The sequence below is a fragment of the Bombina bombina genome, chromosome 4 (assembly GCF_027579735.1).
Source record: "Bombina bombina isolate aBomBom1 chromosome 4, aBomBom1.pri, whole genome shotgun sequence".
Lineage (NCBI taxonomy): Eukaryota > Metazoa > Chordata > Amphibia > Anura > Bombinatoridae > Bombina > Bombina bombina.
The window spans coordinates 50,010,053-50,024,893 of NC_069502.1; the positions used below are offsets into that span (position 1 = coordinate 50,010,053).

At 37.2% G+C, this 14,841-nt stretch overlaps 1 protein-coding gene across 1 annotated transcript in view; it reads right to left on the bottom strand.

Moving 5' to 3' along the window:
* Positions 1-8,768: 8,768 nt before the first annotated feature.
* LOC128656841 (vomeronasal type-2 receptor 26-like) overlaps positions 8,769-14,841 on the bottom strand; it is a 130,076-nt gene continuing 124,003 nt past the window's right edge. Inside the window, exon 6 of the mRNA XM_053711007.1 lies at positions 8,769-9,682. Coding sequence (XP_053566982.1) covers positions 8,769-9,682 — 914 coding nt within the window. The remainder of the gene's footprint in view (positions 9,683-14,841) is intronic.

The following is a 14,841-nucleotide window of genomic DNA, read 5'->3' on the forward strand; positions in this document are numbered from 1 at the left end:
CAGGAGTGCCCAGACAAAGAGGTGGCCCTAGCGTTAAAGCCTTCCAGCAAATCTCTGCACCCAGTATTACTGTGACAAACTGACTGAGAGTCACAGAAAATGTACCATATCCCTGACATTCTGCCTGCTCCTGCTGTGTATCTGGAGACTACATTTCCCAGCACCTACTGGTGACAGAGGAGAGGTGTGGTTGAGGGGTTATATTGTGCATCCTATATTTAGAAATGCTGCTAATGACTCTTTAGCCAGACAATCAGGGAGTGTATCACACAGCAGGTAAATAGAAGCAGGTGCGACTGAGAAGAGGAGGTGAAATTGAGCCACCTACTGCTTGAAGAGAAGCATTGGTCATGGGTCAGCCAGCTTTGGGGGGGCGGGGGGTTGAGGGGATTTTATTGTATGTATGTGATGATGATATTTATTAAAAATAATCCTTCCAGGTCTTCTATGATATTCCATGACTACATTCACTCTCCACTTTCTCTCGTCTCTCTTCTGTCTTAATTCTTTATTCTCTTTTTCAGTCCTCTCTCTCACCTGCTCTCTCTCTTTCTTCCTTTTTCTGAAATCATTCCTTATCTGTTATCTTCATCCATTCTCTTTTTTTCACCACTCTCTTTTTATTTCTCTTTTAGTACTTTTAATTATCCCTCATTACTGTCTCATTCTCTTTTCTTTCTCTCTTCACTCTTTTCACTCTCTCCTCTTTCTCTCCTTTTTTCTCTGTTCACTTTCTCTCTGTCTCCCCTCCTCTCTTCCGTCTTTTCTCTTTCCTTTTCTCTCTTCAGTCTCCTGTCTTCACTCTCTCTCCCTTTTGTCTATATCTCAGAACTTTGTCATTTTCTCTCTTTATTGTCTATCTCTCCCTTTTTTCTTTTTTATTTCTTTTAACTCAGCCTTCTTCTGTCCTTCAACAGTCTCCTTCTTCACTCTATCTCTCAAACCTTGCAATATCGAACAATATATACAAACTTTTAAAGTTAGGGGTACTTATATTTTTGAGGGGAAAGCAAAGACATCAAAATGATAAAATTTGGCAAATGTGTGTAATGAAGACCACGTTGCAGCTTAGCAAAACTGTTCCATTAAAGATTCATTTTTGAAGGCCCAAAAAGTAGAAACTGATCGTGTGGAATGAACTGGGATACCTTTAGGTGGCAACTTTTCCACCACTAAGTAAGCTTTGTGAATGACCTGTTTTAACCAAGAAGCCAGAGCAACTGTAGCCTTTTGTCCCTTAAGAGGACCAGAATGATGGTCAAATAAATTAGAACTCTGTCTGAACTCTTTTGTAGCCTGTAAATAAAACGTTAAGGCCCTAACCACATCTAGGTTATGAAGAAGTCTCTCTTTGGAATTTGAAGGATTGGGACACAAGGTGAGATTTAATTCCTTGGTTTAAGTTTTCAGAGGAAAGAACCTAGAACAGCTTTGTCTTTGTGAAATATGAGAAAGAGAGATTCACACGATAGGGCTAATAGCTCAGAAACTCTCCTAGCAGAATAAAGTGCTAAGAGAAAGAGATCTCTGAAGAACAGAAAGAACTCCATGGAGGAGAAATTGGGTTTACAACAGCTATAATTCTAACCAAGACCTGAACATTGACTTGAATCTTGACTATTTTTTTGTGAAAGAAAACCGAGAGAGATGATATTTAACCCTTTAAAGAACTTGTAGATAAACCCTTATCTAATCCGTCTTGAAGAAATTGAAGAATTATAGGAATTCTAAAAGAATGCTAATTGAATCCTTGAGATTGACACCTGGAAAAAAATACCTTCCAAATTTTATGATAAATTTTCCTAGTCACTGGCATTCTGGCCTGCAAAATTGTGTTGACTACTGCAATTAACATTTTTTTGTTTTTTTGACAGTAGATAAGAACCAAAAAAGCCCATCAAGTCTACCCATATTACATGTTACTTTTTCCTTAGGATAGCCTTATGCATGTCCCAAGCATTTTTGAATTCCTTTACAGTCTTTGTGTTTACCACCTCAAATGGAAGTTTATTCCATGAATCCACCACCCTTTCTGTAAAAAAATGCTTCCTCACATTACTCCTGAATCTGCTACCCTCTAACTTTAGATTGTGACCCCTTGTTTTGGCATTTATTTTTTGGTGAAAAATGCTTTCAGCTTCAATTTTATTAAGTCCCTTCATATATTTGAAGGTTTCTATCATGTCACCTCTTTCCCTGCTATCTTCTAAACTATACATATTTAGATCATAGAGTCTTTCTTTGTTTGTTTTATATTTTAGACAATGTACCATTTTAGTACATTGTCTAAAGCTTCTAGTTTATTTATATCTTTCTGAAGATATGGTCTTCAGAACTGTACACAGTATTCCAGATTTGGTCTAACTAATGATCTTTAAAGTGGCATTAGAACCTTGCTATTTCTGAAACTAATACCTCTTTCAATGCAACCAAGTATTAGACTGGCCTTACTGGCTGCACTGCTGCATCGTGTACCAAATTTTCAATCATCTGTAATAATAATTCCAAAGTCCCTTTCTTTTTTAGTTACAGTCAGTAATGTACCATTTAGACTATAATTGGCCTTTGGGTTTTTGGATCCTATATGCATAATTTTGCTCTTGGTAATATTAAATTTCAGATCCCATTTATTTGACCAGTCCTCTAGATTTTTAATATCACAGTTCATTTGATTAACCCCTCCTGGAACATCTACCCTGTTACAAATGTTTGTATCATCAACAAACAAGCAAACCTTCCCCTTAAGCCCACTTCCAATATCACTTATGATCATGTTAAACAAAACAGGCCCAAGAACTGACACTTGGGGAACACCACTAGTAACTGATGCCTCATTTGAATGTACTCCATAAATTGAAATCCTCTGTCATCTATCTTTAAGCAAGCATTCTACCCACTTAACAATTTTAGCATCTATTCCAAGGCAATACATTTTGTGAATAAGTTTGTTGTGTGGGACGGTGTCAAATGCTTTGCTAAAGTCTAAATATGGAACATCTATGGCTCCTCCCTGGTCTATTATTTTAGTTACATGGTTAAAGAAATCAATTAGATTAGTCTGAAACCATGCTGTCCTTTGTCTTATAAGTTGTTTGTCTGAAGGAAAGATACAAGCCTTTTCTTTAAAAGAGTTTCCATTCCTTTCCCTTCAATTGAGGTCAAACTGACTGGCCTAAAGTTAGCAGAATCTTCCCTACAACCCTTTTTATAAAAAGGGGCTACATTGGCAATTTTCCAGTCTTTTGGAACAAATCCTGTTAGAAGTGACTGATTAAATAAATCAGCTAATGTAGTAGCTATTATGGATCAAAGTTCTCTTAGAACCCTTGGATGAATATTATCTTGACCCACAGACTTAATTTCTTTTATTTTTGATAAAAATCTCTTTCTCTGTAAAAAGAAAAGTACTACTCACATTCGCCTAGATTACAAGTCTTGCATTAGCCTTAAAAAGCAGCGTTGAGAGGTCCCAACGCTGCTTTTTAACGCCCTCTGGTATTACGAGTCTGGCAGGTACAGGTGTACCGCTCACTTTTTTTCTGCGACTCGAGCATACCGCAAATCCACTTACGTCAATTGCGTATCCTATCTTTTTAATGAGATGTGCCTAACGCCAGTATTAAGAGTCTTGGAAAAAGTGAGCGGTAGACCCTCTCCTGTCAAGACTGATACCGCATTTAAAAGTCAGTAGTTAAGAGTTTTATGGGCTAACGCCGTAACATAAAACTATTAACTAAAGTGCTAAAAAGTACACTAAAACCCATAAACTACCTATTAACCCCTAAACCGAGGACCCCCCATCGCAAACACTTAAATACATTTTTTAACCCCTAATCTGCCGACCGGACATCGCGGCCACTTCAATAAATATATTAACCCCTAATCCGCTGAACTCCTGCCTCGCAAATATTAGTTACATTTTATTAACCTGTAATCTGCCATCCCTAACATCGCCGACACCTACCTACATTTATTAACCCCTAATCTGCCACCCCCAACGTCGCCGCAAGTATATTAAATTTATTAAACCCCAAATCTAAGTCTAACCCTAACCCTAACACCCCCCTAACAAATATAATTTAGATAAATTGAAATAAAATTACTACAATTAAATAAATTATTCCTATTTAAAACTAAATACCTATAAAATAAACCCTAAAATAGCAACAATATAACTAATAGTTACATTGTAGCTAGCTTAGGGTTTATTTTTATTTTACAGGCAAGTTTGTATTTATTTTAACTAGGTACAATAGTTATTAAATAGTTATTAACTATTTAATAACTTCCTAGTTAAAATAAATACAAATATACCTGTAAAATAAATCCTAACCTAAGTTACAATTATACCTAACACTACACTATAATTAAATTAATTACCTAAATTAACTACAATTAATTACAATTAAATTAAATAAACTAAATTACGGAAAAAAAACGCACTAAATTACAGAAAATAATAAAATAATTACAATTTTTTTAAACTAATTACCCATAATCTAATCTCCCTAATAAAATAAAAAAGCCCCCCAAAATAAAAAATATCCCTACCCTATACTAAATTACAAATAGCCCTTAAAAGGGCCTTTTGCGGGACATTGCCCCAAAGTAATCAGCTCTTTTACCTGAAAAAAAAATACAATACCCCCCAACATTACAACCCACCACCCACACACCCAACCCTACTCTAAAACCCACCCAATCCCCCCTTAATAAAACCTAACACTAACCCCTTGAAGATCCCCCTACCTAGAGGCGTCTTCACCCATCCAGGCAGAAGTGGTCCTCCAGACGGCCAGAAGTCTTCATCCGATCCGGGCAGAAGAGGACCTCCAGACGGACAGAAGTCTTCATCCAGGCGGCATCTTCTATCTTCATCCATCCGTAGCGGAGCGGGTCCATCTTCAGGCCATCCAACGCGGAGCATCCTCTTCCATCCGACGACTAACACTAAATGACGGTACCTTTAAGTGACGTCATCCAAGATGGCATCCCTTCAATTCCGATTGGCTGATAGAATTCTATCAGCCAATCGAAATTAAGGTAGAAAAAATCCTATTGGCTGATCCAATCAGCCAATAGGATTGAGCTCACATTCTATTGGCTGTTCCAATCAGCCAATAGAATGCGAGCTCAATCCTATCGGCTGATTGGATCAGCCAATATGATTGAACTTCAATCCTATTGGCTGATTGCATCAGCCAATAGGATTTTTTCTACCTTAATTTCGATTGGCTGATAGAATTCTATCAGCCAATCGGAATTGAAGGGACGCCATCTTGGATGACATCACTTAAAGGTACCGTCATTTAGTGGTTAGTCGGCGGATGGAAGAGGATGCTCCTTGTCGGATGGCTTGAAGATGGACCCGCTCCGCTCCGAAAGGATGAAGATAGAAGATGCCGTCTGGATGAAAACTTCTGCCCGTCTGGAGGTCCTCTTCTGCCCGGATCAGATGAAGACTTCTGGCCATCTGGAGGACTACTTCTGCCCGGTTGGGTGAATACGTCTCAAGGTAGGGTGATCTTCAAGGGGTTAGTGTTAGGTTTTATTAAGGGGGGATTGGGTGGGTTTTAGAGTAGGGTTGGGTGTGTGGGTAGTGGGTTGTAATGTTGAGGGGGTATTGTATTTTTTTTTACAGGTAAAATAGCTGATTACTTTGGGGCAATGCCCCGCAAAAGGCCCTTTTAAGGGGTATTTGTAATTAAGTATAGGGTAGGGATTTTTTTTATTTTGGGGGGCTTTTTTATTTTATTAGGGGGATTAGATTAGGTGTAATTAGTTTAATTTTTTTTAAATTATTTTATTATTTTCTGTAATTTAGTGTTTGCTTTTTTCGTAATTTAGTTTATTTAATTTAATTGTAATTTATTGTAGTTAATTTAGGGAATTAATTTAATTATAGTGTAGTGTTAGGTGTAATTGTAACTTAGGTAAGGGTTTATTTTACAGGTAAATCTGTACTTATTTTAACTAGGAAGTTATTAAATAGTTAATAACTATTTAATAACTATTGTACCTAGTTAAAATAAAGGCAAACTTGCCTGTAAAATAAAAATAAATCCTAAAATGGCTACAATGTAGCTATTTTAGGGTTTATTTTATAGGTAAGTATTTAATTTTAAATAGGAATAATTTAGTTAATTGTAGTAATTTTATTTAGATGTATTTAAATTACATTTAAGCTAGGGGGATGTTAAGGTTAGGGTTAGACTTAGATTTAGGGGTTAATAACTTTATTATAGTTGCGGCGATGTTGGCGGCGGCAGATTAGGGGTTAATAAGTGTAGTTAGGTGGCGGCGACATTGTGGGCGGCAGATTAGGGGTTAATAATATTATGCAGGTGGTGACGATGTTGGGGATGGCAGATTAGGGGTTAATAAGTGTAAGATTAAGGGTGTTTAGACTCGGGTTCATGTTAGGGTGTTAGGTGTAGACATAAAAAGTATTTTCCCATAGGAATCAATGGGGCTGCGTTAGAAGCTGAATGCTGCTTTTTTGCAGGTGTTAGACTTGTTTATAGATTTCTTAGAGACTCTAAACATGCTAAGATCCCCCACCAAACCCTTATGCGACATAGAAAACTTGGAGGAGTTTATCTTGCAGATTATTACTTGGCAGCTAGATTAGCTCAAAACTCCCTACTTGGTTGGACAAAGGAGGATGTGATATGGCCTATATTAGAAGCAGTCATAGGGGGATATAATTCACAACAGGATATTATATGGGAAAAGGAAAATTATGTCTAGTGATATTAATCGTAATCTGATTACTACAATGGCAACTAAACATATAAGACTAGCAAATAAGGACATAATTTTACTACGCACTAATTCTTTAACGAGGCCCTTAAAATACCTGCTATCAGGGGATCCTAGAACTCAGCTAGAGAAACGGGCACATAAAAATCTTTACCGAATTGCGGACTTTCTTGCTAATATGAAAATATTGACTTTTACTCAACTCCAACAAAAACTAGATCCCATACGTTTACAATTGTTTCTATACTTACAAATAGCATCAGCCATACGCACGTATATCAACACTCGAAATGTATCACAACCTAGAACTATTTTTGAGAAATTTTGCAGTGCCCTACACAGACCAAAACAATCAATTTCTCAATTATATCTTGCTATACAAGGGACAAACAATATATCTAAATCTTCTACTGTCTACCAATGGGAGGGAGATATACACGAAGAAATGGATTTGGATAGGTGGGATAACATTTTCTAGGTAGAGGTCTGCTGAGTGCAGATCTACGAGAGAACTGTATTAAAACTAAATTCCAGTGCTATCTAACCCCACTGAAAACAGCACACATGGTTAGAGGAGGCTCAAGAAATTGTTACAGAGGGTGTTCAGATATAGGTACATATTTCCATATGAGGTGGACATGCCCAAAAGTACAAAGAGTGTGGCTTGATTTAGCTAAATTATTAACCAACATCCTAGATGAGCAAATAACACTAACCCCAGAACAAGCTCTACTAAGTAAGAGGAATCTGAGGTTGAATACACCTATAAATACATTTATAAGAATCTTATGTACAGTAACTCATATAAGTATAGCTAAATACTGGAAAATAGGGATACCCTAGTGGTCAGAAGTGTTGGGGAGGATTAAGTCAACATTTCAAATGTATGAGTCAGCAGCACATATTCAAGATTTAGTGGAGTCTTTTAGCAAAATCTGGTATTACTGGCTTCTACAAGACAATACTATATAATGTAAAATCAGACATAAAGGGATGGGATCTTCACTTCTGATAGAGGGATTGGAGATCTCACTCCATTACAGATAGATCATTTATATAGGAATATTTAGAAATCAAAAACCCTACAGTCATTTAGAAGTATTGAATGATGATTGATTGTAAGAAGGTGTACAGTGAATTAGTTTATTTGTTATATATGTTTTATTGGTTGGTTGTTTATGGTATAATAAGGTTGAACTATTTTGAAAATAAGAACACTTATGGTACAAATCTGAATGTCTTTCAGAGAACTAGATTAGAAAACATAATGTATGGCAATTGTGGCTAGACCAAGAGATGAGCTACAGGGAAGAAAACCATTATTAACCTACATGGATATGGAAATGGACAACTTCAATTTACAGAGCTACTAATCAGCCAAAGAGATTGGAACTTTGCTGGACTCAGATTTGCTCCTTGGCTTTTTTCTGGTTGACTATAAATTTCTATATAAACAAATGGACGTTATGGAACCAGACTCTGACACAGAAGCTGTAATCATGTTGCTATCCATTATGTAATATGAGAAGTGTTCAATAAAAATCTATTTCAATTAAAATAGAGTTTTAGAAAACATGTTAAATGCTCTGGTCTTTTGAGTACGTTTTTTGTCTGAAATTCCTTGTCCGTAAGGGGATAAAAATTAAGTCTTTTCTTTCAATGTGCGGATTTCATTTGTGAAATATAAAATGTAGAATTCGGCAAAATATTATTTTCTACTTTATTACACCATATCTTAATCCAAAAACAAAAATACAGTTAAAATATATAATATGAAAGCTGAATTGATGCTGAAAAAAACACTATATTTTATTCCTGTGTATGTATAAATCTACATTCAAGAGTGAAGTCCAAATAAATACATAGCAAAATCATACAAATCTGTCTGGCTTCCAGCATTATAAAAAAAAGACTCAAGAGACTAAACTAATCTTAAAATTAGACACTAACAAGTCTTTTTTGTAACATTATATTTGCAAATTATTTCTGCCCATTACAATGAGGATCTATGTTTTGATATTTGTGTGTTTAGTTATAAAGTTCACTTTCTTGTTTAGATCGGGTCTTAGCATGATGATGTAACACTTGGGGAAGAAGATACAGCCCAGTATTCCACTGCTGGATGCCGTGATGGCAAAGATCTCCAAAGCCACCATGTATTTGCTGTTGGAACTCAGGTAGGCTGGGATAAAGGTAATCCAGACACTGCAGAACACCAGCATACTGAAGGTGATCATCTTGGCTTCATTGTAATGATCAGGCACCTTCCTTACTACAAAAGCAACAAAGAAACTCAGAGCAGCAAGAACCCCCAAGTAACTAACAACAATATAGAATGCAATAGGGGATCCTTCATTACACTTTAATATCATCTTCCCTGTGACGGACTGGGAGTCATAGTCTGGGTAAGGAGGAGAAGTGATTAACCACACAGTACATATAACAGCCTGACCCAATGAGCAGATAAGGACAAAACCAAAGGACATGCTGGTCCTTAAAAAATTCCTTAATTTGCTATTAGGCTTTGTGGCTTTGAATGCAATGACAACTGTGATGGTTTTAGCCAGGACAGAAGAGACAGCAACAGTGAAAAAAAGTCCAAATACTGTTTGTCGCAGTTTACAAGTCCCTTTCCCAGGATACCCAATAAATAACAAGGAGCAGAAGAAGGATAACATGAGGGCAAACAGGAGCAAGAAGCTGAGGTCCCTGTTATTGGCTCGGACTACAGGACTGTCCCAATTTAATATAAAAAGTCCTAACACTAATGCTGTTATTACAGCCAGGACAACAGCCACAGCAGCAAGGGCAGCACCCAATGGGTCTTCATATGAGAGGAACTCTACAGTTCTTGGAATACAGGTGTCTCTTCCTTGATTGGACCACTGATCTTCAGGGCAGAGTGTGCAGGTTTCTATGTCTGTAAACAGAAAATATGATCATTTTTGTACTGACATAAAATACCTGGTTACCACCAAACTTTATTAATCATTCTGAAGATTTAAAGGGTTGGTATTGAACTCTCCCATCCTAATAGTGATTAATTAATTACTTAACCAATCAGTAAAAAAAAAAAACTTTATGAAATGTAGGGGCAACAGGCCAGGTCAGGTATATCATTAGGTATAATAGTGGGAGGGAATGAGGGGTAACGTTGCAAAACAAATGGGGAGTTTAGGCCTTGCATTTGTACAAGATTACAGTGGGACCTTTGGGTCATTGAAAAAGTTATTTGATATGAGGAGGGTTGTAATGTGGTTGTTCCTTTAAAGTTATAGTGTTCTTAGTGGTATATGGTTAAAATAGGTTGAAGGAGTCTAGGCAGTATGAAATTAATAGCAAGAGTGGTCCAGGTGGCATGGGCATACAGGATTAATGGAGTGAGTATGGTTGTGGTAGGTCTTTGTGGTCAAGAGAGCTTTGAATTAATTGAAGAGGGTGGTGCACTTAGGATTGATAGAGGTTTATGGGCTGGTACTGTTAGGGAAATTCGGTTCAATAATGGTGTATGTCTAAGTGGTAGATTTTAAATTACCGTAATGTCTGTGTTTAGGGTTAGCAGTAGATGGTCTCGTACCAATATTATATATTTCAGAAGTAGGGAGTTAATATGTCACAGTTGCAGAGTGTGATCTTGAAAGTCTGGTTTTTTTTTCTGATACATAAGTTATAAAAAAAAAATCTGCTTTGGGCCCATGTTACACTTAGCCACTGGAAAGTTTTAGAGTTAAAGGGACATGAAATACTTTGGGCATGAATTAAAAAAAAGATTAAACTGTGGTTCCAGTTCGGAGAATTAAACTGTGCCCACAGCGCTGTCCCTAATTGGCTACATTGGAATGCTAGCTCCCATTTTGCTAAAGGTCTTTTTATGTTATATTTGTCTTTTACCTGGAAACTAGATAAAGCTTTGCTTTCAATAAAATGTGGAAAAATTGCAAACACATTACTCCCATTTAACTTGTCCTGACCTTAACCCTTATGTGCATTCCAGGCAATTTGCCTTACATTTCCATTTTCTACTCATAATATGTTCATTTATTCCAAGACTACAAATGTGCCACAATTTTCATTTCTTAAATAAGGCATTTTGGCCTCTAGTTATCAACGTGTCTTCTTACCTGCCATCGCCGGCCCCAATACGCCCACCTAAGCTCGCCTCACATCGCTGCCGCGGACCTGAATACGCTCGCCAAAGTTATCAAAAAAGCTGTCAAAAAGCCGCGCACCAAGTACGGGGCGATGAGCAGCGGACTGTGATAGTTATCACTCATCCAATTTCGCTGCTCTTCGGCTTTTCTACAGCTTTATTGATAAGCTGTCACTAAGCACCCACACTAAACTACACTGTTCTACCCCCTATTCCGGCGCCCCCGGAGCCCCCCGCAACTAAATAAAGTTATTACCCCCTAAACCGCCGCTCCTAGACCTCGCCGTAACTATAATAAATGTATTCACCCCTAAACTGCCGCTCCCGGACCCCGCCACAACTATAATAAATGTATTAACCCCTAAACCGCCGCTCCCGGACCCCTCCACCACCTACATAATACCTATTAACCCCTATCCTGCCCCCCTATACCGCCGCCACCTATAATAAATTTATTAACCCCTATCCTGCCGATCCCGTACCCCGCCGCAACTAAATAAATTGTTTAACCCCTAAACCGCCTCTCCCGGACCCGGCCGCCACCTATATTAAACTTATTAACCCCTAATCTGCCCCCCTACACTGTCGCCACCTATAATAAATTTATTAACCCCTATCCTGCCCCCCCTATACCGCCGCAACCTATAATAAAATTATTAACCCCTAAACCTAAGTCTAACACTAACCCTAACACCCCCCTAACTTAAATATTAATTAAATAAATCTAAATAAATATTACTCTTATTAAATTAGTTATTCCTATTTAAAACTAAATACTTACCTATAAAACAAACCCTAAGATAGCTACAATATTACTAATAATTATATTGTAGCTATTTTAGGATTTATTTTTATTTTACAGGCAAATTTAAATTTATTTTAACTAGGCACAATAGCTATTAAATAGTTATTAACTATTTAATAGCTACCTAGTTAAAATAATTACCAATTTACCTGTAAAATAAAAACTAACCTAAGTTACAATTACACCTAACACTACACTATCATTAAATAAATAAATCCTATTTAAAACTAAATACTTACTTGTAAAATAAAACCTAAGATAGCTACAATGTAATTAATAATTACATTGTAGCTATTTTAGTATTTATATTTATTTTACAGGTAACTTTGTATTTATTTTAACTAAGTAGAATAGTTATTAAATAGTTATTAACTATTTAATAACTACCTAGCTAAAAGACATACAAATTTACCTGTAAAAAAAATCGTAACCTAAGTTAAAATTAAACCTAACACTACACTATCATTAAATAAATTTAATTAATTAACTACAAATACCTACAATTAAATACAATTAAATAAACTAATTAAAGTACAAAAAATAAAAAAATATTACAAGATTTTTAAGCTAATTACACCTAATCTAAGCCCCCAAATAAAATAACAAAGCCCCCCAAAATAAAAAAATGCCCTACCCTATTCTAAATTACAAAAGTTAACAGCTCTATTACCTTACCAGCCCTTAAAAGGGCCTTTTGCGGGGCATGCCCCAAAGAAATCAGCTCTTTTGCATGTACAAAAAAATACAACCCCCCCAACATTAAAACCCACCACCCACATACCCCTACTCTAACCCACCCAAACCCCCCTTAAAAAACCTAACACTAATCCCCCTGAAGATCATCCTACCTTTGCAGTCTTCAGCCAGCCGACCACCGATGTAACAGAAGAGGACATCCGCAGCGGCCGAAGTCATCATCCAAGGGGCGCTGAAGAGGTCTTCCATCCGATTCTATCAGCCAATCGGAATTAAGGTAGGAAAAATCTGATTGACTGATCCAATCAGCCAATCAGATTGAGCTTGCATTCTATTGGCTGATTGGAACAGCCAATAGAATGCGAGCTCAATCTGATTGGCTGATTGGATCAGCCAATCGGATTGAACTTGAATCTGATTGGCTGATTGCATCAGCCAATCAGATTTTTCCTACCTTAATTCCGATTGGCTGATAGAATCCTATCAGCCAATCGGAATTCGAGGGACGCCATCTTGGATGACGTCACTTAAAGGAATATCCATTCGTCGGGTAGGCGTCGTTGGAAGAGGATGGCTCCGCGTCGGCTCGTTTGAAGAAGGCTCCACTCCGCTCCGGATGGATGGATGAAGATTGAAGAGGCCGCATGGATGAAGACTTCTATCGGATGGAAGACCTCTTCAGCGCCCCTTGGATGATGACTTCAATCGGATGGAAGACTTCTTCAACGCCCCTTGGATGATGACTTCTGCCGCTCCGGATCTCTTCTTCATTTCCATCGGTGGGTCGGCTGGCTGAAGACGGCTAAAGATAGGATGATCTTCAGGGGGTTAGTGTTAGGTTTTTTAAGGGGGATTTGGGTGGGTTAGAGTAGGGGTATGTGGGTGGTGGGTTTTAATGTTGGGGGGGATGTATTTTTTGTACATGCAAAAGAGCTGATTTCTTTGGGGCATGCCCCGCAAAAGGCACTTTTAAGGGCTGGTAAGGTAATAGAGCTGTTAACTTTTGTAATTTAGAATAGGGTAGGGCATTTTTTTATTTTGGGGGGCTTTGTTATTTTATTAGGGGGATTAGATTAGGTGTAATTAGATTAAAAATCTTGTAATATTTTTTTATTTTTTGTAACTCAGTTTTTTTTATTTTTTGTAACTTACAGCTAGATTTAAAGTTTTGTCGGTAACGACCCGCGTAGCTAACGCTGCCTTTTTTTTGGCCGCACCATAAAAATAACTCTGGTATTGAGAGTCCAAAAAAAGGCTGCGTTAGGCTCCAAAAAAGGAGCGTAGAGCATTTTTAACGCAACTTCAACTCTCGATACCAGAGTTGCTTACGCAAGCGGCCAGCCTCAAAAACGTGCTTGTGCACGATTCCCCCATAGGAAACAATGGGGCTGTTTGAGCTGAAAAAAAACCTAACACCTGCAAAAAAGCCGCGTTCAGCTCCTAACGCGGCCCCATTGTTTCCTATGGGGAAACACTTCCTACGTCTGCACCTAACACCCTAACATGTACCCCGAGTCTAAACATCCCTAACCTTACACTAATTAACCCCTAATCTGCCGCCCCCGCTATCGCTGACCCCTGTATATTATTTTTAACTCCTAATCTGCCGCTCCGTAAACCGCCGCTACTTACATTATCCCTATGTACCCCTAATCTGCTGCCCTAACATCGCCGACCCTTATATTATATTTATTAACCCCTAATCTGCCCCCCACAACGTCGCCGCTACCTACCTACACTTATTAACCCCTAATCTGCCGAGCGGACCGCACCGCTATTATAATAAAGTTCTTAACCAGTAATCCGCCTCACTAACCCTATAATAAATAGTATTAACCCCTAATCTGCCCTCCCTAACATCGCCGACACCTAACTTCAAACATTAACCCCTAATCTGCCGACCGGAGCTCACCGCTACTATAATAAATGGATTAACCCCTAAAGCTAAGTCTAACCCTAACACTAACACCCCCCTAAATTAAATATAATTTTAATCTAACGAAATTAATTAACTCTTATTAAATAAATTATTCCTATTTAAAGCTAAATACTTACCTGTACAATAAATCCTAATATAGCTACAATATAAATTATAATTACATTGTAGCTATTTTAGGATTAATATTTATTTTACAGGCAACTTTGTAATTATTTTAACCAGGCACAATAGCTATTAAATAGTTACCTAGTTAAAATAATTACAAAATTACCTGTAAAATAAATCCTAACCTAAGTTACAATTAAACCTAACACTATACTATCATTAAATTAATTAAATTAAATACCTACAATTACCTACAATTAAACCTAACACTACACTATCAATACATTAATTAAATACAATATCTACAAATAAATACAATGAAATAAACTAACTAAAGTACAAAAAATAAAAAAGAACTAAGTTACAAAAAATAAAAAAATATTT